The 24,551-nt window shown below is 41.3% G+C and overlaps 2 protein-coding genes and 1 long non-coding RNA gene across 4 annotated transcripts in view; 2 read left to right on the plus strand and 1 right to left on the minus strand.

Moving 5' to 3' along the window:
- itpr1b (inositol 1,4,5-trisphosphate receptor, type 1b) overlaps positions 1–12,010 on the plus strand; it is a 167,953-nt gene extending 155,943 nt beyond the window's left edge. The window contains 2 exon segments of the mRNA XM_060910776.1: positions 8,084–8,245; positions 11,330–12,010. Of these exon segments, the coding sequence (XP_060766759.1) occupies positions 8,084–8,245; positions 11,330–11,416 (249 nt within the window). The 3' untranslated portion in view covers positions 11,417–12,010.
- Positions 12,011–13,563: 1,553 nt separating this feature from the next.
- Positions 13,564–18,006, minus strand: LOC132874531 (uncharacterized). The gene is made up of 4 exons (XR_009651676.1): positions 17,627–18,006; positions 15,861–15,930; positions 15,539–15,661; positions 13,564–13,695 (listed from the first exon to the last, which is right to left on the minus strand). It is a non-coding gene; the product is annotated as an uncharacterized LOC132874531 (long non-coding RNA).
- Positions 18,007–18,513: 507 nt separating this feature from the next.
- bhlhe40 (basic helix-loop-helix family, member e40) lies at positions 18,514–22,975 on the plus strand. 2 transcript variants are annotated; one of them, XM_060910778.1, is made up of 5 exons: positions 18,514–18,627; positions 19,410–19,473; positions 19,664–19,771; positions 20,606–20,729; positions 21,027–22,975. In XM_060910778.1, exons 2-5 carry the CDS (start codon positions 19,423–19,425, stop codon positions 21,863–21,865), a joined length of 1,122 nt encoding a protein of 373 aa, XP_060766761.1. In that variant the 5' UTR covers positions 18,514–18,627; positions 19,410–19,422; the 3' UTR covers positions 21,866–22,975. The 2 variants fall into 2 exon arrangements, with proteins under 2 accessions (XP_060766761.1, XP_060766760.1); XM_060910777.1 differs by lacking the exon at positions 18,514–18,627 and adding an exon at positions 18,641–19,202.
- Positions 22,976–24,551: the final 1,576 nt, after the last annotated feature.

Genomic DNA, 24,551 nt, shown 5'->3' on the forward strand with positions numbered 1-24,551 from the left:
TTAATCGACCCCACAAATGTGATGCTCCAGAAACTCAATCTGCTCAAAGGAAGGTCAGTTTTATAGCTTCTCTAAAGAGCTCAACTGTTTTCAGCTGTGCTAACATGATTGTACAAGGGTTTTCTAATCATCCATTAGCCTTCTGAGGCAATGAGCAAACACATTGTACCATTAGAACACTGGAGTGAGAGTTGCTGGAAATGGGCCTCTATACACCTATGGAGATATTGCACCAAAAACCAGACATTTGCAGCTAGAATAGTCATTTACCACATTAGCAATGTATAGAGTGGATTTCTGATTAGTTTAAAGTGATCTTCATTGAAAAGAACAGTGCTTTTCTTTCAAAAATAAGGACATTTCAAAGTGACCCCAAACTTTTGAACGGTAGTGTAATTTTATCATCAGTTCATTATAATACGCTCGTACTATGTGTAAAATCATGTGCTGTAAAACATATCGTAGTCTAATTTTCCAGAAAAAGACGTTATGTAAAATTTCTGAAAGGAGTCTCTTGTGTCAGGGTTATGTACGGTAGCACTCGGTGCTTTTGTAAAGTTTTGCGTCGGGACGCATCACGCCACACTGCTGCGGATGATGTTTGTATACTCCTGTTTTAAGTGAAGATTAATGATGTTTGATGATTGTCACAGAAACAGCATCGTTATTCCTTACACAATAAAATGCAACAGAAATCAACTTGCTTTGTTGTTTGAATATCAAAATGAATTAAATAAAAAAATTATAAAGAAATATGTGAGGAGTACATGTACAGATCCCTGGCTGGGAACGCTGTGTATCTGGGAAGGCAATTTTATGCACTCTGGACTAAATTTTAAAAAAATCAGTGAATCGTTAGCAGTTATTTCTTGCGCTAAAATGACTCGCAGCCTAATTTGGAGATGTCTGAACCTTTGTCACAAATAAGTGGAGCTGCAGAATCAAGTAAGTCATTTAAATAGCCAAATAGTACGAGAATTAGAATTATTTAAGATTAATAGCAATAAGACAAAAAAACGCACAATCTCAAAGATGTTACGCTACATGCGTCATGATGTATAGATTCGGTCACTTTTTAGCAATATGATATTTGTCTCATCTCATTATCTGTAGCCGCTTTATCCTGTTCTACAGGGTCGCAGGCAAGCTGGAGCCTATCCCAGCTGACTACGGGCGAAAGGCGGGGTACACCCTGGACAAGTCGCCAGGTCATCACAGGGCTACGATATTTGTGATTTAAAAAAAAAAGACTTCAATACTTTGTCTACAGAATAAAAGTATTTAACACTGGAAGGAGAAAAAAATATTAAAAATCCTAAATTCTTCCAGTCAGGAAAATAAAGTATCATGATCTTGATCTCATATTGTCATATCGCCCAGCCCTACTTGAAATAATGGACTGGAACAGATAAATCTGATGCACAGCTCGAGGAAAATGCATCTCGATTAAAAGCAAAAAAAAATTAAAATCTGGCCAGTGAGAGAGCAGAAGTCAAAAGGACCTCTGTAAAAAAATAAAATAAAAAAATCCTGTTTTATCATCATAAGTCTGATTAAAATGGTGCTTGGAGCTACAGGAAGTACAAATAACTTGATGAAATTGCGAAAGTCAGGTTAGTAAAACTATTGTTTGTCTCACAGTTGATGAGACAGTGTTATCAAAAACAACACACACAATTCAGACCATTTTAGAGTTATGTGCAGGTTCTCCAAAAATTGTAATATTTAGCCAGAAATATTTCTCAGTTCACTTCGAAAATGATTTCTTACTTTGTGTCTAGAGTATTTAACTTCTCATCTCATTATCTGTAGCCGCTTTATCCTTCTACAGGGTCGCAGGCCAGCTGGAGCCTATCCCAGCTGACTACGGGCGAAAGGCGGGGTACACCCTGGACAAGTCGCCAGGTCATCACAGGGCTGACACATAGACACAGACAACCATTCACACTCACATTCACACCTACGCTCAATTTAGAGTCACCAGTTAACCTAACCTGCATGTCTTTGGACTGTGGGGGAAACCGGAGCACCCGGAGGAAACCCACGCGGACACGGGGAGAACATGCAAACTCCACACAGAAAGGCCCTCGCCGGCCACGGGGCTCGAACCCAGGACCTTCTTGCTGTGAGGCGACAGCGCTAACCACTACACCACCGTGCCGCCCAGTATTTAACTTTTGTTAAAAAAAATCCTAATACAGCGTGTCGAACGCTATATTTGCTTGAAATATTACATAACTGTATTGTAATTGACTAGTCATTCAGGAGTGTTCGATAAATCTGACTTGTGATGACCGGCAGTTTAGTTTGGAGATATCTGACCTATTGATATAGACATTGTTATAGTAGAGGAGGAGGGAAAAAAATCCTCCTTTTTCTATCAAAGAAGCATCAAAATCTTCTGAACATCTGTAATGATTTCATTCTTGAGAATTCAGATTGGTTATTATATGCAGATGTGTGATATCCAAATGTGTGTTGTTCATTAATAAATAGAATATTTGAGGATCTGAATGTGAAAGAGAAAGAGAGTAAGTGTGTGTAGATGGTTGGTTTGAAGATGTGGGGTGAAAGAGCAAATATGGGTGATTTATGTGGGTCGTTGTGGTCAAACTGACAGCTGGACGGAGCCAGACACATGAAACTGAAACTCTTCCTACGTGAGTGTGTTTGTGTTCACTTCCTGTGTGCGCATGCGTACACCACACACACACACCTCTTCTACTCTCAGTATTAGTGTGTGTCTATGCATCACTGACAGCGTGATTTCCCTGTGTGTTGATGTTGAGAGAAGGGGACTTCATCTGTCAGCCACACACTGTTGAAGATTGTCAATGTACTTTTAGGTATCCTGAGTTTTTCCATCTTTTATTTATTTTTTCTTTTTAATAATATTAATAGTGTATGGTGCACCTTTAGCTATTTGTCTTTATTATTATTATTATTATTAATTGTAGTAGAAGAAGAATATGCATTTTTTTCTGCAGTTAGGGTTGTGTCATCAGGCTTTTTCTGGAATCAGACATACAGGGCTAAATTATTTGTGGGGGTTTTTTTTTTGAATATGTTGTGTCTAGTATAAGGAATAAAGTATTTTCTGTTAACTCTAGACAGACGCTAGTTTTAATCTTTCTTCCCCTGCTCTCCGTTTCCCCCCCCCCAGTTTCTCCCTAATTTAATCTTGGAAATTCCCACCCACCAGCTGATAATCTGGCAGCTCGCAAACAGGGAGTGTGAAGGCTAACGTGTGACTCCTCTTTTAATTTTTCTCATTATCTCTAGCCGTTTTTTTTTTTTTTTTAATAACTGGTGCTCCTGCTGCATCATAGGGCATTGTAATGCAAGCAGAGGAAAGCGCTATCTGCCTTCTTCCACATGCATAAACTCGCAGATGCTCATAATTGGCTCGTGTTGCTGTGATTGACGGTGGGGCGAGAGAGCACGGGGAGTTTTTTGTTTTCTTGGACTCCTGACATTGCTTCGGCGGGATTCAAACTTGCCATCTCCAGACAATATTGTATCGTCTTTGTCTGTACTGAATAACCTTAAATTCCTAAATTTCGAATTTGTTTCAGGCGTCTGAATTTCCTTCTGAGCTGCTGATTGGAAGGGGGAGAAAGAGATGGTGATAAGCTCATCCTCTTCTTCTACTTTAAGTTGATCAAAAATATTTTGTATATAGAAAGTCATTATACTGCAGAATATCCTCAGTAACACGTGAAGGGTTTGAGGGTTTGTTTTTTTTTGTTCCTGCAGGAGCTGCCTGAAGTAGCACGATTAAAATACATTTTTTAAAATGTAAAATTGTTTAAATAATTTCAATTTCAGGCTTTTACTAGTTGTATGAAAACTCATTTATAGACTTGTAGTATCATTAGATACCCAATACAATCTACATCCATGAGGAGATGTGGTCCTATTTCAATCTTTTCATCATAGCACCCAGAAGTGTGTGCTGGTCCAAAGTAGATTTTGAGACTTAAAATTGAAAACTGTAAAAATCTGAAATGGTACAAGGAAAATATTGTAAATGTGGATCGGGCTTGGATTTGTGACGAGCTTCCGTTATTCCTAAAACAATAACTCGCACAATGGTTCCTCTTCTTTACTTAATGAGGTCAACATCCCACATGCCTCTCATGGGATTTTATTTTTCTTGAAGGTAAATTTTAAAAAGTGGAACACATTTTAGTTTCATTCTTATACAGTATTAAAATGCACATGGTATATCATGGAATAATTTTAAATTAAAATACATGCGAGTTGTAGTTGCAGACAGGACTCGCGTGATTCATAAGCAATATTCATCAGATAGCTTTGGTGTGTTTGCTCAAACAGAAAATGAATTGTGTAAAATAAAAGTAGTAGTTGTACTTCAGATGATGGTGCGTGTGCGCGCGTGCCTATACATTTTGGAGAGGACACAAGAATGCAGTGGAATGACCTTTCTCTCTCACCCTCTTGTGTGCTTAGTATTTTCTCCTTCACGCTCTCTTTTGTTTGGCCTTCTCTTCCTAACATTTTTTTCTCTGCAGTAATACTCCACACGCTTCGGCTCAATACAAGTGACGATTATTTTTTTTTATTCAGTTTGGGTGGTTTTGTACTTCATAAAAATATTTCTGGGCGGCACGGTGGTGTAGTGGTTAGCGCTGTCGCCTCACAGCAAGAAGGTCCGGGTTCGAGCCCCGTGGCCGGCGAGGGCCTTTCTGTGCGGAGTTTGCATGTTCTCCCCGTGTCCGCGTGGGTTTCCTCCGGGTGCTCCGGTTTCCCCCACAGTCCAAAGACATGCAGGTTAGGTTAACTGGTGACTCTAAATTGAGCGTAGGTGTGAATGTGAATGGTTGTCTGTGTCTATGTGTCAGCCCTGTGATGACCTGGCGACTTGTCCAGGGTGTACCCCGCCTTTCGCCCGTAGTCAGCTGGGATAGGCTCCAGCTTGCCTGCGACCCTGTAGAACAGGATAAAGCGGCTACAGATAATGAGATGAGATGAGATGAAAAATATTTCTTAAAGTGTGTTTGTCATTTAGAGGATCATATGTGTGTATTGATCTCGGTGTGCTCAAGAGAAGTACATTTTATGATGGATTTATGAGGCGTTATATTTTCTATTGATTTTCCTCCGTGTAACTGAGATCATCTCGGGCATGATTTTTTCAAGAGTGGGTGGTTGAATGTTTGTTGGATTGACTTGGATTACTGAGTTGCTGCTTATTCGTGAATAGTTGTTCGATATTGCAAGTTACCTTTAATTCAATTACATGGTTAAAATTCATCAACTGGATTTGGAAAGTCACTGGTAGAGAGCGTGAGAACGAAGGAGAGACAGACACTTGCTGTGCAGAGTCAAAGCCCTGATAAGAGATCAACAGGAAGTGCGCTTGCCAGATCATGCATGAATCCTATAAATAAGTGGCATTGTCTGATGTTTTGGCTATTTGTCTTAAGAGACGGTGATTTCCCACAAGTGAACTGGGCTATCTCTCACACAAGGTGAATGCATGCTCAGTTGTGTTTAGGCATGAAGAGGCAACATAACACTGCGTTTCCTGGATGTTTAAGTTGATAACATTTAGGGTGTGTAAGATGTGAAATTCGTCTAGAGATGGAGTGAAACGCCATACGTCCTGTGGTCGGGATGTAAAGGAGACACTGTCGGCTCTGTTCAGGAAAACTTCTTTTTTTTTTTTTCAAAGCCCATGTGACACTTGACGGGTCATCTCCTATGCTGTAATTCAATTTCACGTTCACAATTTGTCAGAACGATAATTAGCAAGAGCTGGGGGTTTTTTTTCCCGTGCTGTTTTTCATTTGAGTTCAAAGGAACGCTGCTTGTGTTGGTCTCCAGAATAATTGGCTTTTCATTTCAACATTAAAATGGGACTCTTGAGAAAGTACCGCGACCCTGAAAATATCATTTACCGTTACAGTGAGCAGATATCGGAGTTGAAATCTATTCTTATGACATGTAGCAGACAGAGTGTTGAGCGGGCCGTATAGCCTGTCTCTTCTGCAATGTGTGATTTATTCAACCTTGTTTAGCAATCATTTAGTAAAGTTGTGCGTGTAAATGTTTTTGTAGGATAAACCAAAAAAAAAAAGTCCTGGAAGATTTACAGTACTGCGCAAAAGTCTTTGGCACATGCAGTGAAATGCAGGAGAGCAAAGATGCCTTCAAAAATAATGAAATTAAAGGTTTATACATTTAAAAAAAAAAAAACAAAGATCAGTAAGCAGTCATGCGTGAAAAATGTCAACGTTTGGTGTGCTGATCCTTTGCTTAAAAAAAATTGTAGTTTCAGGTTCAGAGTGTAGTTTTATAGTTTTTTATATAGGTTTTACTGAGCATCTTGCAGAACCAGTCACAGTTCTTCTGGACACTGTCACGCTTGATTCGTAATTTGGCAGCCAAGCCCAGTAGCCTTCATTATACTTTCTCTTTTTAATCTGAAAAGTGCTCTCTTTTACAGTTCTTCCACAAAATCGAGTCATACACGAGCTGATAGCAGATAAGGCACGTAGCACCGAGTTGGCGATAAGCCATGGACGACGAGCTTGAGTGGAATAACTGTTTTATTCTGTCCAGTCACTGGATTTTGAGAAACATGGCATTTTTATTTTTTTGCAAATTCGACCCTGTAGAAGGATAAAGCGGCTAGAGATAATGAGATGAAAATCTTTATACAAAACTTCCAACAAAATCATTTCTGCTTAGAATGTAAACAAACCGGTGAAATGACAGGAGCAATTTGTGAAAAATGCGACAAAAACAATTCCTGGGGGAAAAAAATGCGTTCTTACCATCAAATACTTTCGTTCCATATTTTGTTGCTTTTTTTGGGGGGGGGTTGTTTGTTATTTCGTCCTCGGTTCAGCAACAGGTGCCGTCATTTTGTTTTTCTCTACTCAAGGTATATGAGCAGATAGCCTAGTAATAGAGTAACCAATCAGAGTGCACGATTGCTCATATTCAGTGAATGTGGATAGAATAATGTGTAATATGCTGCTCAGATACAAACATTTTTTTTTTCTTGTAACATTTAATTTTGTGCTGGAAAACGAATGTTTGGGACTATAAAATGTTTTTGTACTGACCCAGTAATGTAGAAGTCATAAAATAAAAATCTACAACAAAGTTTGTATAAAAAAAAAATACAGTGCTGAAGAATTTTGCCCAGGACTGTATGTTTGAGTAATACTAATTTTCTTCATGCTCACATGTATATGTTGGAAATTTACCAAGAATAGTTCCAGCATAGCTCATTTACATTTCGTGACGCTGTCTATAAAAGGCAAAGCTGACAGAGTGGAAAACATCTAAATGACAACTAAATGTTAAAGAGCCTTTTAAGCACAGTATGTGTAGCTTCACCTTTACGGCACACTGGCTCGCGCTCTCTCATATATATACTCACTCTCTCTTCCTTATTTTATCGGGCTTGACCGCATGTCCTGATTGTCTTAATTCATGGATTTGTTTGGATCGCTTCATTTACATCATTAATATGAATTGACAGCATTTCACAAAATGTCTGTTACGTTTGTGCTGATCTCATCTCATTATCTGTAGCCGCTTTATCCTGTTCTACAGGGTCGCAGGCAAGCTGGAGCCTATCCCAGCTGACTACGGGCGAAAGGCGGGGTACACCCTGGACAAGTCGCCAGGTCATCACAGGGCTGACACATAGACACAGACAACCATTCACACTCACATTCACACCTACGCTCAATTTAGAGTCACCAGTTAACCTAACCTGCATGTCTTTGGACTGTGGGGGAAACCGGAGCACCCGGAGGAAACCCACGCGGACACGGGGAGAACATGCAAACTCCGCACAGAAAGGCCCTCGCCGGCCCCGGGGCTCGAACCCGGACCTTCTTGCTGTGAGGCGACAGCGCAAACCACTACACCACCGTGCCGCCCCGTTTGTGCTGATTAAAACTGAAATATAGAAGCTATATTCACTTAACCGTATAACTCAGTACAGTTACATGGTTTGAGTTTTAAGGTAAATTTGCACAAACTTTGGAGCGCTTGTAAAGGACAAGCTAAGATTTAATCCTTCCGACTGTTCTAACAGGAGCACAACCTGGACTGGTTTCCTCGGATGCGGGCGATGTCACTGGTGAGCAGTGATGCGGAGGGCGAGCAGAATGAGATCAGGAACCTGCAGGAGAAATTAGAGTCCACCATGAAACTGGTCTCCAATCTCTCCAGCCAGCTCACTGAACTGAAAGAGCAGGTATGTGATGGAGATGGACAGGGTAAAAACAACCTGACCAGGCAACCCTTGTTTAAGACTTGTTTCTGGCACACTTTTTACCGCACTGAAAAGGGAACTGAGGAGGAAGAAAGGATGCTCTATGAATGCTCTTGTTTAGATTCTTTGATATTGACAGCAAGACCTCATGTGTGAAACCTCCGAAGAAAAGTGCTAATTAGAGTTGGTTTCTGTTCACAATGAAACTAGACAAATATCTATTCAGTCCAAACAAAAAGTGCCACTTGTAGTGAGCTTGTCAAACGTTTTCTATCTCCAGTATTATTGGATGTTTAGGATTGGTTTGATGGGAAAAACAAACAAACAAAAAAAAAAACTTGAAGGTGAGAAACCCAATCAGAGCAAAGGGCAAATGAGTCTCTCTCTAAGTCTCTCATTCACACTCTCTCTCTCACTCACTCACTCACTCTCTCACACACACACACACATACTCACTCACTCTCGCGTGCGCGCGCACACACACATCTGTGATCAGTGCAGCAAACCCATGTGCTACTAAGATGATCTTTCACCTGCGTCATGAGGCCAAGTGTTGTTTCACTCTGAATCAACTCGTGTATGTTCCAGACAAAGTTCTCCGAACCAGTGCTGTTTGTTTCCATACATAAATAACCCTGCAAGCAGAGATGATTAAATGCTGTTCAAAAACTATAGCTGGTGCGATGTCTCGAGTGAGGTTTTTGATCAACTACAGTGCACTGTAAGTTGAAGAGTTTCTTGTAAATATAGTAGACTTGAGCATAAAATTATATAAAAGTGTCTGTGTGTAACTGATAATTATGAGGCCGACAAATGAGAAGTGCATAGGAGGAACTAGAACTTCTTTTGACACCCAGACAGAGGGAAATAAAAGAAGGTCAAGTAACAATCCCAAAAAAACAAAACAAAAAAAAAGCCCATTGCTTTTCACTTTTCGAGTAGTTTACATTTCTGTCTCTGGAATATTTTTTTTAAATTGATTAATTTTTAGAACACATTTGAAATTTGTTTTTTGACCAAAACAATCCCTAGGCTTACTCAGAGACCGGAGATCTGTCAATGGATAAAATGCTTTCATTATACTGGAAAAACAAATATTATTCATAAGATTAAATGGCCGATAAAATGTGGAAAGGTAACTAAATCTGGAAAATGAAATTTAAAGCATCAACAGCAATTACTGTCCAGTCTTTAAAAAAAAAAGTTTCCTTCTCCAAACTTCCCAAACCCGAGGAAACATCAGTGCACGAGAGATCAGCGAAAGCTATTCCCGCATGCTGGTGACCTTTTTATGAATCAAAATCAATGAAAAACACAAAACAAATTCAAAGCAAAGATGTATTCATATATAAATATTTACTTATTTATAAGTAAATGCTAAATTATACCTTTTGATCTGACGCAGAACGTCTTAAAGTGCCATTCCACCATTGGATGTATTTTTTTGGCATAAAATACAATATATTTTATGACAACATGACTAGACAGAGAAATCTTTTAGCTTCAAAATGATATATCAAACATAATTTTTTGACAATGACAAGTATATTAATTTTGCGACCAAAGTCACCTACCCTTTTAATTTCCGCGCGGTAGTGAAACGTGATGTCATCGGCAGGTTCCCCTTCTTGTGTACCACGTCACGTGTGACGTGGCACAGATTATCAGCAATGGCGGATAGAACGCGATTGTCAGCTTCGGAAAAGAAGCGAAGGAAAATAGCAAGTGATGCCCGAAGGAGACGGTCGATGGTGAATATCGGCACAGCAATCGACAAGTGGAAATCGCGTTCTATCCGCCACTGCTGATAATCCGTGCCACGTCACACGTGACGTGGTACACAAGAAGGGGAACCTGCCGATGACATCACGTTTCACTACCGCGCGAAAATTAAAAGGGTAGGTGACTTTGGTCGCAAAATTAATATACTTGTCGTTGTCAAAAAATTGTTTGATATATCATTTTGAAGCTAAAAGATTTCTCTGTCTAGTCATGTTGTCATAAAATATATTGTATTTTATGCCAAAGAATACATCCAATGGTGGAATGGCACTTTAAGTGGAACTGTTTTTTCAGGGGTGTGGTCAAGTATCTAGGTGACAGTACAGACCGTCCTCACCTGGAAAGATCATAAAGAAGCTTGCCAGTTTAGAGGAGAGACTTTGACATTGATTGTAAAGTGATAAAATGGTACTTAAATGGGCATCGTAGCATCGTGCACCAAGTTGTATAATGACAGTAATGACAAGAAATCATTGACGATTTATTGAGAAACAGACCCACAGCACCATCTCGATCAGAAATCCGTCTGTGATGGAGCTCAGAAAAATCATTTCAGAGTTTCTGGGCCGTGTGGTAAACGTTACACGCTGTGTGCACCAATGTGTATTATTAATGCTGCTGGGATTCAAGGAAGACTAAATTCCTGATTTAGAACTTTTTAAACTGTTTTGGCTCGTGCCACCACAGAGCTGTGTGTGTCTCATAACGATCATTCCCCCCCCCAAAAAAAAAAAAAAAACTTTTGTTTTTGCAAACTCAAATCCTTCTGCTGTGTTTAGGGTGATGATTGTATCCTGTTGAAGTGTGTCTGTCTGTATGTACGTTCATGTGGTCATAATTTAATTGAGCATTACTGTATGATGATGGATCCATTAACTTTAACTTTGTATGAGCCTGGCGGTGTTGGTGTCTGGCCTGTTTTTGATAATGTCTTCGAGTCAGATTAGAGGATTTTACACACGACAAAAGGATTTCTTTATGATTGATTTGTGTGTGAGCGTGTTCATGTGTTTGAGTGTGAGCCTATTGCACGAGATTACTGAATGCGTGATCACGATTGTGCCACAGTCACTCTCACAATGGTACACACACGCACGCACATGCAAACAGTCACGCACTCTCTGGACTCATACCAAGGGAAGAGAGACAGATTTAACAGATGCATTCATGCAGGAAGTGCCTGGTGTATACAAAGGGGGAGTGTGCGTGTGTGTTTTGTGTGCGTGTTTGTGATGAGTTGTGGGAGCAGCTAAAGATTAAAACCCTCTGTGTGTGTCCTGACAGATGACTGAACAGCGTAAGCAGAAGCAGAGGATCGGACTCCTCGGACATCCTCAACACATGAATGTGAACCCTCAACAACCTGCCTAAGTGTGCGTGTGTGTGTGTGTGTGTGTGTGTACTTGAACTACCATGCTACCTTAGAAGTAGACCTGCAAAACTCCTTCCAGATTTACGCACACGCCACTAATCTCAGTAAGGGGAAAAAAATAATAATTACATAAACGTGAAGAGTTTGTGCCCCTCGGCGCCTCTGTCAGGTTGGTACAGTAATTATGGCAGAGGACACCTGAATTTGGGGCAACACTGGACATTATGACTAGTTATAGATGCTGCTTGGAGAAGTGTTAAAGAGGTGTCTCTTTTTGTATTTCCTAACTGGTATAGCAAGCAGTATTTAATGTCTTATTTTTGTATTTTGTGCAATATTACTACTTTAATATGCAAACTTTTGTTGAGCTGTCCAATGTGTCTTAAAGGGATGATAATCATCTCTTATGTTAAATGCTTTCATCCTCCTGGCCCTTTTCTTTCTCAGCTTCATGATTGTACCGGAACGCTGTAGACTCATAGTGTCCAACTTATAGAGTCAACTTAGCAAGAATTCTAATAGCCATCAGGTTGCATTTATGGGCCTTTTTTTTTTCCCTTTTCTTATTTATTAATTATTTATATAAAAAAATTTAATAAATGATATTTAAAAGGGACCGACTCCTCCATGGCGCACACTTTTTTTCTGTAGAAAGATGCATTGTTCTTAACCCTTTTTTTTTTTTTTGGCCTGTTCAGAAAATATATAAAATTTCATTAGCTTTTTGAGGCAGTAAAATGATAAGATTAGGAATTTAACCTGTTTAGGCCGGTAAGCTTTGTTTGTGTTTTAATTCTAAGTAGCTTTAGTATCTAGAGCATTTTTAAATACTGTAACTCGTTTGATTCGGATCACAAGAGCCTCCGAGCCTGTTGTGAATTTTGCATTGAGAGACTCGAAGAGGCCCCGGGAAAGAGCAAGTGAAACACTTTCCTCATCAACCAAGCAAGTCATTTTGTAAACGCGGCACAGTGTAATAATCTCTACAGGAGAGAGCAAATGCTCAGAACAGTACTTGCACTACCATGTCTGATAAAACATGCTGTACATGTCTGTCGCTATCTCTTTATTTCCAGTTTTCTTGAAAAGATGCGCATGTTTGTCAAGCCTTTGCTTTTGTATAGAGAGACTTTTTTCCCCCTCCTGGAGGTATAATAGAGTTTAATAGCACTGTTAATGAAAGTTATATGAAAATTCTAATTTAACATATGTCAAGATTGTAAATTAATTTAGCAATATTTAATAAATCCTGTAATTCACCTTGACATGAGGTTTTTGGGTTTTTTTTTTTTTTTTTTCTCTCTGCTCCTTTGCCGCATGCTCTTGGTATGATGCCGAGATGCCACATCTACACTAAATTAAATCCACTTCAAGTAAGAGAAGAACTACGACAAAAACAGACCACTACAAAAGCACTCACTGCCTGGTATGACATGGTCGACTTGAAACCTACTGAATGTTTAACCAAGCTGCTTAATTAGTGCTGGCTAATAAATATTTCAAGTAAAGTAATCCGATTTTTTTCTGACTATTTTGTTGATCACTTTTTTTTTTTTTTCTGACGCATCCTTTAATTAAAACAGGAACTCAGTCAATCAAACAACACAGCTTGATGAAACAAAACAGTTAATGGATTATTCTGGCATGAAAGAAAGTGCTTGTCATTCGAGGGGAAGTGCACCTCACACCTCACCTTCAGTTAACCTCACAGATCATAGACTAATATATCTTTTTTTTTGTTTGTTTTTTTTTTGTTTTTGGTTCAGCACTGTGTGGGAGAGCCCCACGCAGGCTCTATAGAGAATAAGAACATATGATATGCATATTAACCGAGCTTTGGAGATTAAAGTTGATAAAGACGTGAAGCTGAAAAGAAACCTAAGACTGATGACTATTCCTAGCACAAGGTTGAGATTAATGTTGAAAGTTCAATGATCATGTGAAACAATGTGCTACTACTAATAATAATGACGTAAGAACAGTGGAATCTGGATGCATTATTTTAATTGAAACGGCGATCAATTTCGAGGGAGGCACATTTGAAGTTTTGCCCCTGCGTGAATTTATCTGAGTGAAGCTGAGCAATCGGGCAAGGAGTCTGTGTGCACATTAATACGAGGAACTTGAGAAAATTGACTCGCCTCACTGTTCACGCAGGGGAGACTGGAGTGTGTTCGCCTGTGCGTCGTCACCATTCGACCCAGTGTCTGAATTCCCCTTCTTTGGCGGAGAATGAGAACTGGTTCGTGTCCAGGTGCTGATGCTGTGGTATTTAGCTCTAATTAGAACAAACACACAAGGGCTAAAGTTGAGAGACTGTTCCTTCAAGACGAAGAAGACTGCTGTTTTCATGATGATCCAAATCTACCAAATCCAAACTTATTGAGAATTACAATAAGTTAGTGTCGCACAAATCATTTTCACTCCTCAGCGTGAAGCCAGCTCTTTTCCTTGTATTTAAAAGCTCACTTTGATGCTAGTCTCTTCTCTGTTGTTCTGTGTTTCACAGAAAAGGAGTTCAAGTGCGAAACAACAAAGAAACACTCAATCACTTTGTGTAAATATGATTCAACTAACACAAATGTCAGACCATGACACAACCACCAAAATTCCTGGGTTCACACCTTGAGCAGCAGATGGTTAACTTTTTTCAAGCAAAAGGTTACGGGTGGGGATTTTTATTTTATGATTAGTATGATTTTATATTTATCAACTGCTTGAAGAAGAAGAGAAACTTGACGACACTCGGGTTCGGTTAAGGGATTATTAACATGTCGTTAAACGCTGATTTAAACACACTGAAGATCCTAAGGGTGAAAATAAAACATAATTATTCAGAATTTGGTGCCTGCCAAAAAGGCACCTCTGTGTAATTGCTGAGGCTGATTTAACTTGGTCGATTTCAGGCATTCTGCAAATTTAGGAAAAGTACGCAACAAGGGGAATATTTTGTAGATTCTCACAAAAATAAACAGTAATAAGCAAGTAATAAAAAAAATGCCATCATGTGATATACTTAGATCAATATATTTTTATTGGCAATTCAGTAAAATGTTTTTCAAAATTTAATATTTTTTTGTCAGAAAATCTTGTTTGTTGCTACAGGAGTGGTTCTTTACCACTGCAGCACAAATGTCAGAAGGAACTGGAGCTTGGTCATGGAGTAAAGTTTTTATTTCACACTTTGTCATCAAAGCCTTTATGACACAGAATCGACTTAAACTTTGCACGTTGCTACCACACCGTTAAAAACTTTTCTAAGATGTTCCAAACTGTGGGGAATTTGTTTGTCCTTTGATTAAAAGTGAACATCACTCTTTTTTTTTCTTCCTGTCTGTGTATAAAAGTAAGGCTGAAGCTGCTGCATCATCTCAGTGCTGCACGTCTGACATGAAAGAAGTAAGAGAACTTTCCACAGATGCTGCATGCTTCACGCAAATAAAAAAAAAAAACCCACTTCAAGCAAATTTAGTTCTCTTGCAGTGAACGAGTAAAACTCTTATCACAAGAAAAGCGCAACTAGTCTTTATAGCCTGCAGATGGAAAAAAAAAAACCTGAGACAGGTGCATGTGCTGTGATAAAGTGCTACAAAGAGAAAAACGTGCATTTATTGCCTTGTCGAAAACACACACCGAGAGGGTTTTCATCAACCTCACATTCATCCTGCATCAAAAATATTTACTCTTATCTTAAGTTTACAAAACAGTACTCCAGGAATATAAATGTGTCTCGAGGTTTTGCTGTGCGTCTCTTCTGAGACTTGCAAATTAGTTTCAAAATTACATAAATGTCATGTTGCTATTATTGCATTTTTGTTGACGTCAAAAACTGTACATAAAAACATATGTTTATTACATGACCTGCATCTAATTACTGACTAAACCCACCCAGGCTGGTGATTTCCCCACTTGCACATGTCGACTCAACCTGATAATTAACTGATTAATTGCGATGAGGTGTCCTTAACCAGAAAATGACCCCCAACACACACACACACACACACACACTCTGACCTATGATAAGTTTAACATTACACCACACAAATCATGCAGTCGGTGCGAACTGAACATGTCATTTGACATTTTAAGAGCGTGCTTGCTCACAAATAAGAACAACTCACCGATTTGAAATACATTCATTTCACATTATGATGTCTTATAAATGAAATCCTGATTGCCAAATAAATTCTTGTTGTTTGTCGTCATGGTAGAGCCATGGGTCTTGACGTGGGATCTGTGATTTTCTGTTGCAAAAAAAAAAATCCAACTTGAATTTAATGACATTTTTTGATAAAATTGGGTCTATGGGTGGAAAGCCCCATAAATAAAAAAAAATTTGCCTTAAAAATAACTTGACTGTATTTATGGTCAATTTTATTTCCATTTGGTGATGCTTTTCAAACAGGAAATACTGAGGGTGAGCTCAACCCAAAACTCATTCACCTGTTTGTAAAATTGTTTCACTTTTTCAGCAGTTGTTTCTCAGTCCAACGGATCGCCTGTTTAGCATCAGCTGTTGTGTGAGGAATTCAAAGAAAATTATCCAAAATACTATTGTGCACACTGAAATAATGTGAATTATCTCTAGCCGCTTTATCCTGTTCTACAGGGTCGCAGGCAAGCTGGAGCCTATCCCAGCTGACTACGGGTGAAAGGCGGGGTTCACCCTGGACAAGTCGCCAGGTCATCACAGGGCTGACACATAGACACAGACAACCATTCACACTCACATTCACACCTACGCTCAATTTAGAGTCACCAGTTAACCTAACCTGCATGTCTTTGGACTGTGGGGGAAACCGGAGCACCCGGAGGAAACCCACGCGGACAACATGCAAACTCCACACAGAAAGGCCCTCGTCGGCCATGGGGCTCGAACCCGGACCTTCTTGCTGTGAGGCGACAGCGCTAACCACTACACCACCGTGCCGCCCTAATGTGAATTATTTTTCACTTACTTGATTGATTTGCAAAATAAATCTGTACTGTGTGGGTTTTTGAGAGACCCAGAGAAAAAGCTCAAAACTAAAATTTAGTTGGTTCTGTTTACGAAAAAACTAATTGAAATCACTGCACCCCAGACCAGGCAGTTACTAAGGATGAATCAGTAACAACTGTAAATGTTGATGAATATTTTCTTTGTTTGCCCTACAAACTACATATCAGCTCAGACACCCTTGTCCACATGAAAGTAGAAATCTCCCACTTGCATGACTATTTAGCGAGCTAGCTCACTGGCTAAATCAAGCAATCTGGTTCATCCATCCATTATCTGTAGCTGCTTATCCTGTTCTGCAGGCGAGCTGGAACCGATCCCAGCTGATGATGGGTGAGAGGCGGGGTACACCCTGGACAAGTTGCCAGATCATCGCAGGGCTGACACAAACAACCATTCAAACACTCACATTCACACCTACGGTCAATTTAGAGCCACTAATTAACCTAACCTTTGGACTGTAGGGGAAACCGGAGCACCTGGAGGAAACCCACACAGACACGGGGAGAACATGCAAACTCCACACAGAAAGGCCCTCGCTGGCCGCTGAGCTCGAACCCAGAACCTTCTTGCTGAAACCAACGACCATTCTCATACTCATTCACACCTCCGGTCAATTTAGAGCCACCAATTAACCTAACCTTTGGACTGTGGGGGAAACCGGAGCACCCGGAGGAAACCCATGTGGACATGGGGAGAACATGCAAACTCCACACAGAAAGGCCCTCGCCAGCTGCTGGGCTCGAACCCAGGACCTTCTTGCTGTGAGGCGACAGCGCTAACCACTACACCACCGTGTTTGTTATAATGCCATCCTAGAAATGAAATATTGTTTTTTAAGTCAAGTTTATTTGTATAGCGCTTTTAACAATAAACATTGTCGCAAAGCAGCTTTACAGAATTTGAACGACTTAAAACATGAGCTAATTTTATCTCTAATTTATCCCCAATGAGCAAGCCTGTGGTGACGGTGGCAAGGAAAAACTCCCTCAGACGACATGAGGAAGAAACCTCGAGAGGAACCAGACTCAAAAGGGAACCCATCCTCATTTGGGCAACAACAGACAGCAGGACTATAACATTAACAGTTTTAACATGAAGTCAGTTTCGTTGATGTTATAAACTCTTCACTGATGGAAACTTGAGTGCAAAACTGTTCATGACAACTGCAGTCCTAAAGTTAGCAAGTCAACTGTAGCCATAAAAGCATTACTGTAAGAGTCCAGAGCGTCTTCCAGGTGTGACTTTCAACTGTCCACATAGGACCGTCCTCTACAGGAGCGATGTGATGACACAGGGCATCAGGATGGATCAGGCAGGTCCGAGGAGCAGAAGAGGTTCAGCATCTCGATCTCAGGATTGACCTGTAACTCAGAGGGACAGATTTGGAGAAAACACAGGTTGTTAGGTATGCCCAATGTCACCTGAATAAGTAGGAACAGGAAACATTGGGGGCGGCACGATGGTGTAGTGGTTAGCGCTGTCGCCTCACAGCAAGAAGGTCCGGGTTCGAGCCCCGTGGCCGGCGAGGGCCTTTCTGTGTGGAGTTTGCATGTTCTCCCCGTGTCCGCGTGGGTTTCCTCCGGGTGCTCCGGTTTCCCCCACAGTCCAAAGACATGCAGGTTAGGTTAACTGGTGACTCTAAATTGAGCGTAGGTGTGAATGTGAGTGTGAATGGTTGTCTGTGTCTATGTGTCAGCCCTGTGATGACCTGGCGACTTGTCCAGGGTGTACCCCGCCTTTCGCCCGTAGTCAGCTGGGATAGGATCCAGCTCGCCTGCGACAGGATAAAGCGGCTAGAGATAATGAGATGAGATGAGATGAGATATTTAGCCTATTCAAGCAGCTTAAAAAAAAAGAAGCAGCAGCTTTATCTGGTGAAAAACATCATTAATTATAATTCAGACCATGTTTTTGTTTTGTTTTTTCCTGCACAACAATGAAACCACTGCTCCATACTCCGCCTTGTTTGTTTTGGCCCTTTTGGCTTTCCACATCGCCGTTCAGCCTGTTGGACTCCGCGCCTCGACCGAAGAGCGCGTGGTTGTACACGGGACCCGAGAGAGAGAGAGATGGTGGGAGGGAGAGAGAGAGAGAGAGAGAGAGAGGGAGGGAGGATTGATCTCTAACAGACTGGGAGCTGCTGAAAGCGCCGTCCGACACGTGAGGCTCATGTGACGGAGCAGGGAGGAGAGACGTGTCTGCAGTCACAGGGTGGGTGGTTTTTTTTTTCTTTAACACGTAGTCTAGTCCACCCACCACACACACACACACACACACACTCAGACTCACTCACTCTCTCATACACACACACATTTAACCGACGACCGGAGCTTCTGAACTATTGCGCCTTGGCTCACCAGTTCACCAGCAACATCTGTCCTGCGCGCGCCTGTGCGTCTCTGCGCGTTTACGCACGCATGCACGGTGTGTGAGTGTGTGTGTGTGTGTGTGTGTGTGTGTTGACGGGTTACAGCTCGGAGAATAATCTGGAAGCACCGCTGGAATTTATTTTGTGGACAATTTTCTTCTGAGGATATTTATAAGAACAATTGCAAGAACTTTTTTTTTAACATCTATGTATGTATGTGTGTGTCTATATCTGTATATTTATATAGGCTACACACACCTATATTTATTAAGAGTATAATTTGAGAAAGAAAAAAAAATATCTAGATATACAGGCTGTAAAGTGTTTTGTTCACTTGGACAATGGAGCGGATTCCGAGCGCACAACCTCCTCCATGTTTGGCTAAACAGAACCCGTTGGACATGGCTGCCATTCCGGGGTAAGAGCCATATTTAACATCCCAAAACCTTGAGCTAGATATTTACTATAAATAAATGCACCATTCTGAGAGTTCAGGTCCGAAAGGAAACATGTTGCAGAAGAGGCGGAAGAGTTCATTCAGTGCCGGATAAAGTTTCTTTTCTTTAAACACTCTGACATTCCCCATCATCTCTGACTGACTCTCTTCTGCTGTCATTTCATACAGTGTGGATTTCCCAATGTACGTCTACAAACCCCGGAGAGGTGCAAAGCGAGGCGAGGACAGCAAGGTACAGCTGACAAATCAGTTCATCACCCGACTCTTTTATTTATTTGCTTATTTATTCCTAATTCCACCTAAATCACTATTTTTTTTTTTTGAAAAAAAGATACCAGTTGTGCATTGCCAGCTCCTGAAGTCTGCAAGAGAGTTGGTGAAAGTTTGAAGGACACTTTGAACATTTCTTTCCTTCCATGCAGGACACATACAAGCTGCCGCATCGCCTGATTGAGAAGAAAAGACGTGACAGAATAAATGAATGCATCGCCCAGCTGAAGGACCTTCTCCCAGAGCACCTCAAACTCTCTGTAAGTGTCCAGTGGAAGTGCATGGAGGGATGGAAATGGCTATCTGTAGCGCCACCTGCAGTGTTGTGTTTCAAACCCAATCACTTGATTATCTTGAATTTTTAAAACAATGTTAGTCTGCTTCATGATTTATTTCATAATCTGTCACAAAAGTGGCTGTCCACGTCACAGGACCATAACCCACAAACCTGGTGGTAAACTTGGACGGAATGTCCATTTCGAAAAGTTATAAAGATTTTATCACAACATGAATTAAAGCCAAATTTCGCCTAAATATAACAGCGCACAACATATAACATCGGATTTGGCGATTGTCAGTACAGTCTAAGCCTGCTTGACAATATGTTAACACGGACTGATAATGCACCCGCTAAATTTAAGAAAGTATTTAAAGCACCAGAGCAGATGTGTTTGCTATTATTATTATTATTATTATTATTATTATTATTATTATTATTGTATTTGGCTCTCTCAGAACACTGGAGTAAGAGATATTGCTGCTGAGATACAGTGATAAGTTATGCAAGCTCAAATCCTGAAAAAATACACAGGCTGTATTTATCAACCCTGTAACCTTGTGAAAATATCCGCCCATTATCTATACCACGTATGTATCAGTGTATTCTTATCTATAAGTGGTATAAATAATAGATGGATGGATAAACTCTGCCTCGATGGAGTGAAAACTGGAAGCATGTTTTTTTTTTTCATTTTTAAAGCTGGATTTAAAAATGCGTGTCTGTTTTGTCTTTGGGTTTGCCCTCAGCAGAGGCAGCTTGAGAGTGTTGCATAAGAAAGATAAACAGGCTTATCGAGTGATTCCTCCTTTTATAGACGCTGGGCCATTTGGAAAAGGCTGTGGTGCTGGAGCTGACGTTGAAGCACGTGAAAGCTCTCAACAGCCTGCTGGAGCAGCAGCAAGAGCAAATCATATCTCTGCAGAACGGAATGCAGATCGGTGAGTTTGATAAGAAATGTGACAATGAACGTTCCTTCCGAAATGCAGCTCGTTGCCGAGAAACAATATTAACGTAAACACTCTTAAGAACCCTCAACAATGAACTTGTCACTTGTCACATGTTTACATTTCAAATAAACAAAAGCTTCTGAGTAACACCATCCATTCTTACAACGTCTGGTCCTGTCTGTCACGTGCTGACAGCAGGCATTGGCAGAGAGGGGAGGAACTCGGAGATGAGCTTGTACTCATGTGTAATCTCTGTGTGTGTGTGTGTGTGTGTGTGTGTTGCTGCAGGTGATCACACCAATGGGAGCTTGGAGAAGAGTGAGGAGATGTTCCGCTCAGGTTTCCATTTGTGTGCCAAGGAGGTTCTGCAGTACATGGCGAGCCAGGAGAACGTGCAGGATCTGACTCCTACGCACATCTTTAACCATCTGCACAAGGTGGCCTCCGAGCTGCCACAGCAGCCGATCAGCCTGCGGCAGGACACGCCTTCCCCTGTCCACAAAGGCCACGGGAGCCGCGAGAACCCGGTGGTGGTGCCGGCCAGAATGCCAGAGGGCCACACCAAAAACTGCGTCCCTGTGATTCAGAGGACTTATCCACATAGCAGCGAACAGAGTGGCAGCGATACAGACACGGACAGTGGCTACGGTGGCGAACTCGACAAAGACAAGCGTGACTCCAAGGGTCAGCGGCCGAGCTACTACAGCAAAGAGGGCACCGAATTGAAATACGGAATTAAGGAGGAGTGGGACGAGCCGCACGCCAAACGGCAAAGGTCGGACTCTTCTGAGGATGACTCTCTGTTGGGTCACAACGGGTACGCAAACTTCTCTTCCCACCAGCCGCCTCTCTGCATGCCCTTCTACCTCTTCCCTCCGGTGACGGCGGCCGCTGCTGCCACGTACCTCCCTGTTTTGGAGAAGTGCTGGTACCCAGGGGGGATCCCCATGCTGTACCCTGGCATTGGGGGTTCCACGCTGGGCTTGTCTCCCGAGAAACACCCCTTGTCGCTTGTCTTGTCGCCCAGAGTTGCGTCCCCCACCGGCTCTCATGCTCATACAGACTCTCCAGTTCTGCACCAGGCCCTAAAACACGTTCCCCCATTAAATCTAGAAACCAAAGACTGATAACTGCGTGGAGTCCCTTTCACCTCTGACATCAATCCTCTGAATGTGAAGAGCAGAGGATGCACTGATGAAGATCAGAGTCGTACCAGCTCCTGCTCTGCTGCCCCGCCCTTGCCCCCAGTGTTATTTCAAAAAATAAATACATAAAAAAATCCCCCAACAACAAATTCACAAACATACACCAGCCCAGTGGCCAACTCCCTCCACCACAGCAGTAGACATGCATGCTGGGAGAAAGAGTCCATGTGTAGATGGGTACACACTGGCCACGTCGAGGGAGTGGATGGGAGATGAGGACTAGGGTGTAGCACTTAGAGTCACTGTGAAGATGATAAATGACACAGAGTTGTCTGGTTTCAGGAAGGATTGCGCCGCGGGGACGTCTGTTCTCTGCTCTCGTGCTGAATGTTTCAAGAAAGAAACAAACAAAACCTAAATCCAGAATGTGATGTGCAGCCAGCCCCTAACAGACAAACGATAAGGACTCTGCCCTTTGCACATATCTTGTATGTTCTGAATGTAAACCAGAAAAAAAAAAATGTAATGAGCAAAACCCCTGTAGATGCTGCTTTTTTTGTTTCGGACATTTCTTTGTGCTGCCGAGCAAGGCTTCACACTGTCAGGACTCTCTGGCTGCTTTAAATAAAGACTCTCCTTTAGCCTAGAATGCTACCAAATAACAGTCTGCTTTAGTTGACCAGAGCTTTGACGAAACGAGACAACAGCGACAGCGCCTCATCTCTCCCCATCGCTAAGTTAAGTCACCGGTTTCCCCACAAACTGAATCCATCGAATGTTCAGAGACACGCAGGTGATGGTCAGCCCTGACGTGGGTCACTTGTGTAAATAACCGAGTCACGTAATCACAGCTGTTTGGGTTTTTTTTTTTTGAATAGAAAGATTTTGAGTTTGTAATTCATTATTATTTGTGCAAATAGATGGGGGTACTTGTGAGGTAACTGCATCGTTTAATTCATATGTTTATACAACATTGTCTGTACATCTCTTTTTTTTTTTTTAATACATGACCCAGAGTTGTTGTTGTGTGTGTGTGTGTGTGTGTGTGTGTGTGTGTGTGTGTGTGTGTGTGTGGCGAGGTGGAGATCCACATCATCATAAGACATCATGTCCATTAAACTGTGGAAGTTGTATCTGCATCATGCTCTGTGTCCACTTCTGGTCAAATTAAGACAGATCTATGCTCATGCTGTTGCCTTTACTTGTTTAAAGCAGTAAAATTATGATATGTAAATGAAAAAAAAAAATCTGGATTCTCTGGAGAAGCAGGAAATGTGAATGTATAATGTTGAAACAATATATTAGTTTTGTATAGGAAGAGGTACTTGGGATTTTTATTTTGGGACCTAACAGAAGGTTGCTTAATGTATATATTTTGTCAAAAAAATACTGTTGGCATACATTAAAAAGTATTAATAAAGTTTTTTTTTTCCTGTGGAAAAGCTGCATGTGGTTAGCTTTTTCTTTGAAGCCTTGTTTATCTGCCAAAGCCATGTGGCTGTTTCTCAGCCTGTTGTTATGTAACGCCTTATATAACGCTATCTGTGGAAATCATGTGGACACGGGATTCGATATCAATCAGGTCGAAAATATCCTGATGTTACTCCTGAAAACTGCACTGGGGTTTTTGATTTTGCTTGAACTATACCGTACAAGTAAAAACATCATAACCAACGTTTTCTCATCCATTCATCAGCTAAGTTTGCTCTAAAATATTTTTTTTAAATGCCTTCTAGCCTAAAGTGTATTTATTTAATTCCTGTTGTAACAGCTACATTTCAGGTAGAGCCCAACATCTGAATTCATCTCAATCGGAACAAAATCTGTGATCACTGCAACTTGTTACCCGTAAAAGTTGTTCCACAGAAACAGATTTCAGTGTAACGGCGGTGTGGTTACATCAGCGACGCCTGGCCTCTCGTCACATGTAGAACCCTGCTGATTCCTCCTCTGTGCAAAACAGCATGCTCTGCCTTGTACTACCAATGCAATACAATAACAACAATAACAATAATAATAATACAAAACCAAACTCTGAAAAGCCAACACTTTTTGTCCCATTTATATTTTCTTTTCACAAACTGACCCATAATAGACCTTTGTGCATTAACAGGCCTGTGAAAAGAGTACAGGCAGGGAAAGGAAGAAGAAAAAAACAAACAAACTAACAGCCTGATTTCTGAATTAAAATTCTTTCCTATTTCACAGTCACATATGTGGATCACTTTCATGTGAGAGATGATTGAATATTCTTTTCGTTTACTAAATGTTTATGAATTTGTAGCCTGGCAAGCCGGGCGGCACGGTGGTGTAGTGGTTAGCGCTGTCGCCTCACAGCAAGAAGGTCCGGGGTTCGAGCCCCGTGGCCGGCGAGGGCCTTTCTGTGCGGAGTTTGCATGTTCTCCCCGTGTCCGCGTGGGTTTCCTCCGGGTGCTCCGGTTTCCCCCACAGTCCAAAGACATGCAGGTTAGGTTAACTGGTGACTCTAAATTGACCGTAGGTGTGAATGTGAGTGTGAATGGTTGTCTGTGTCTATGTGTCAGCCCTGTGATGACTTGTCCAGGGTGAACCCCGCCTTTCGCCCATAGTCAGCTGGGATAGGCTCCAGCTTGCCTGCGACCCTGTAGAACAGGATAAAGCAGCTAGAGATAATGAGATGAGATGAGCC

The sequence above is a fragment of the Neoarius graeffei genome, chromosome 26 (assembly GCF_027579695.1).
Source record: "Neoarius graeffei isolate fNeoGra1 chromosome 26, fNeoGra1.pri, whole genome shotgun sequence".
Lineage (NCBI taxonomy): Eukaryota > Metazoa > Chordata > Actinopteri > Siluriformes > Ariidae > Neoarius > Neoarius graeffei.

What these genes read in the sequence shown, in the direction of transcription:
- bhlhe40 (XM_060910777.1), top strand. Translation starts at nt 19,126, where the DNA reads ATGGAGCGGATTCCGAGCGCACAACCTCCTCCATGTTTGGCTAAACAG. An exon ending in GACATGGCTGCCATTCCGGG is followed by an intron (nt 19,203 to 19,409) that starts GTAAGAGCCATA and finishes CATTTCATACAG; the next exon opens with TGTGGATTTCCCAATGTACG. An exon ending in GCAGAACGGAATGCAGATCG is followed by an intron (nt 20,730 to 21,026) that starts GTGAGTTTGATA and finishes GTGTTGCTGCAG; the next exon opens with GTGATCACACCAATGGGAGC.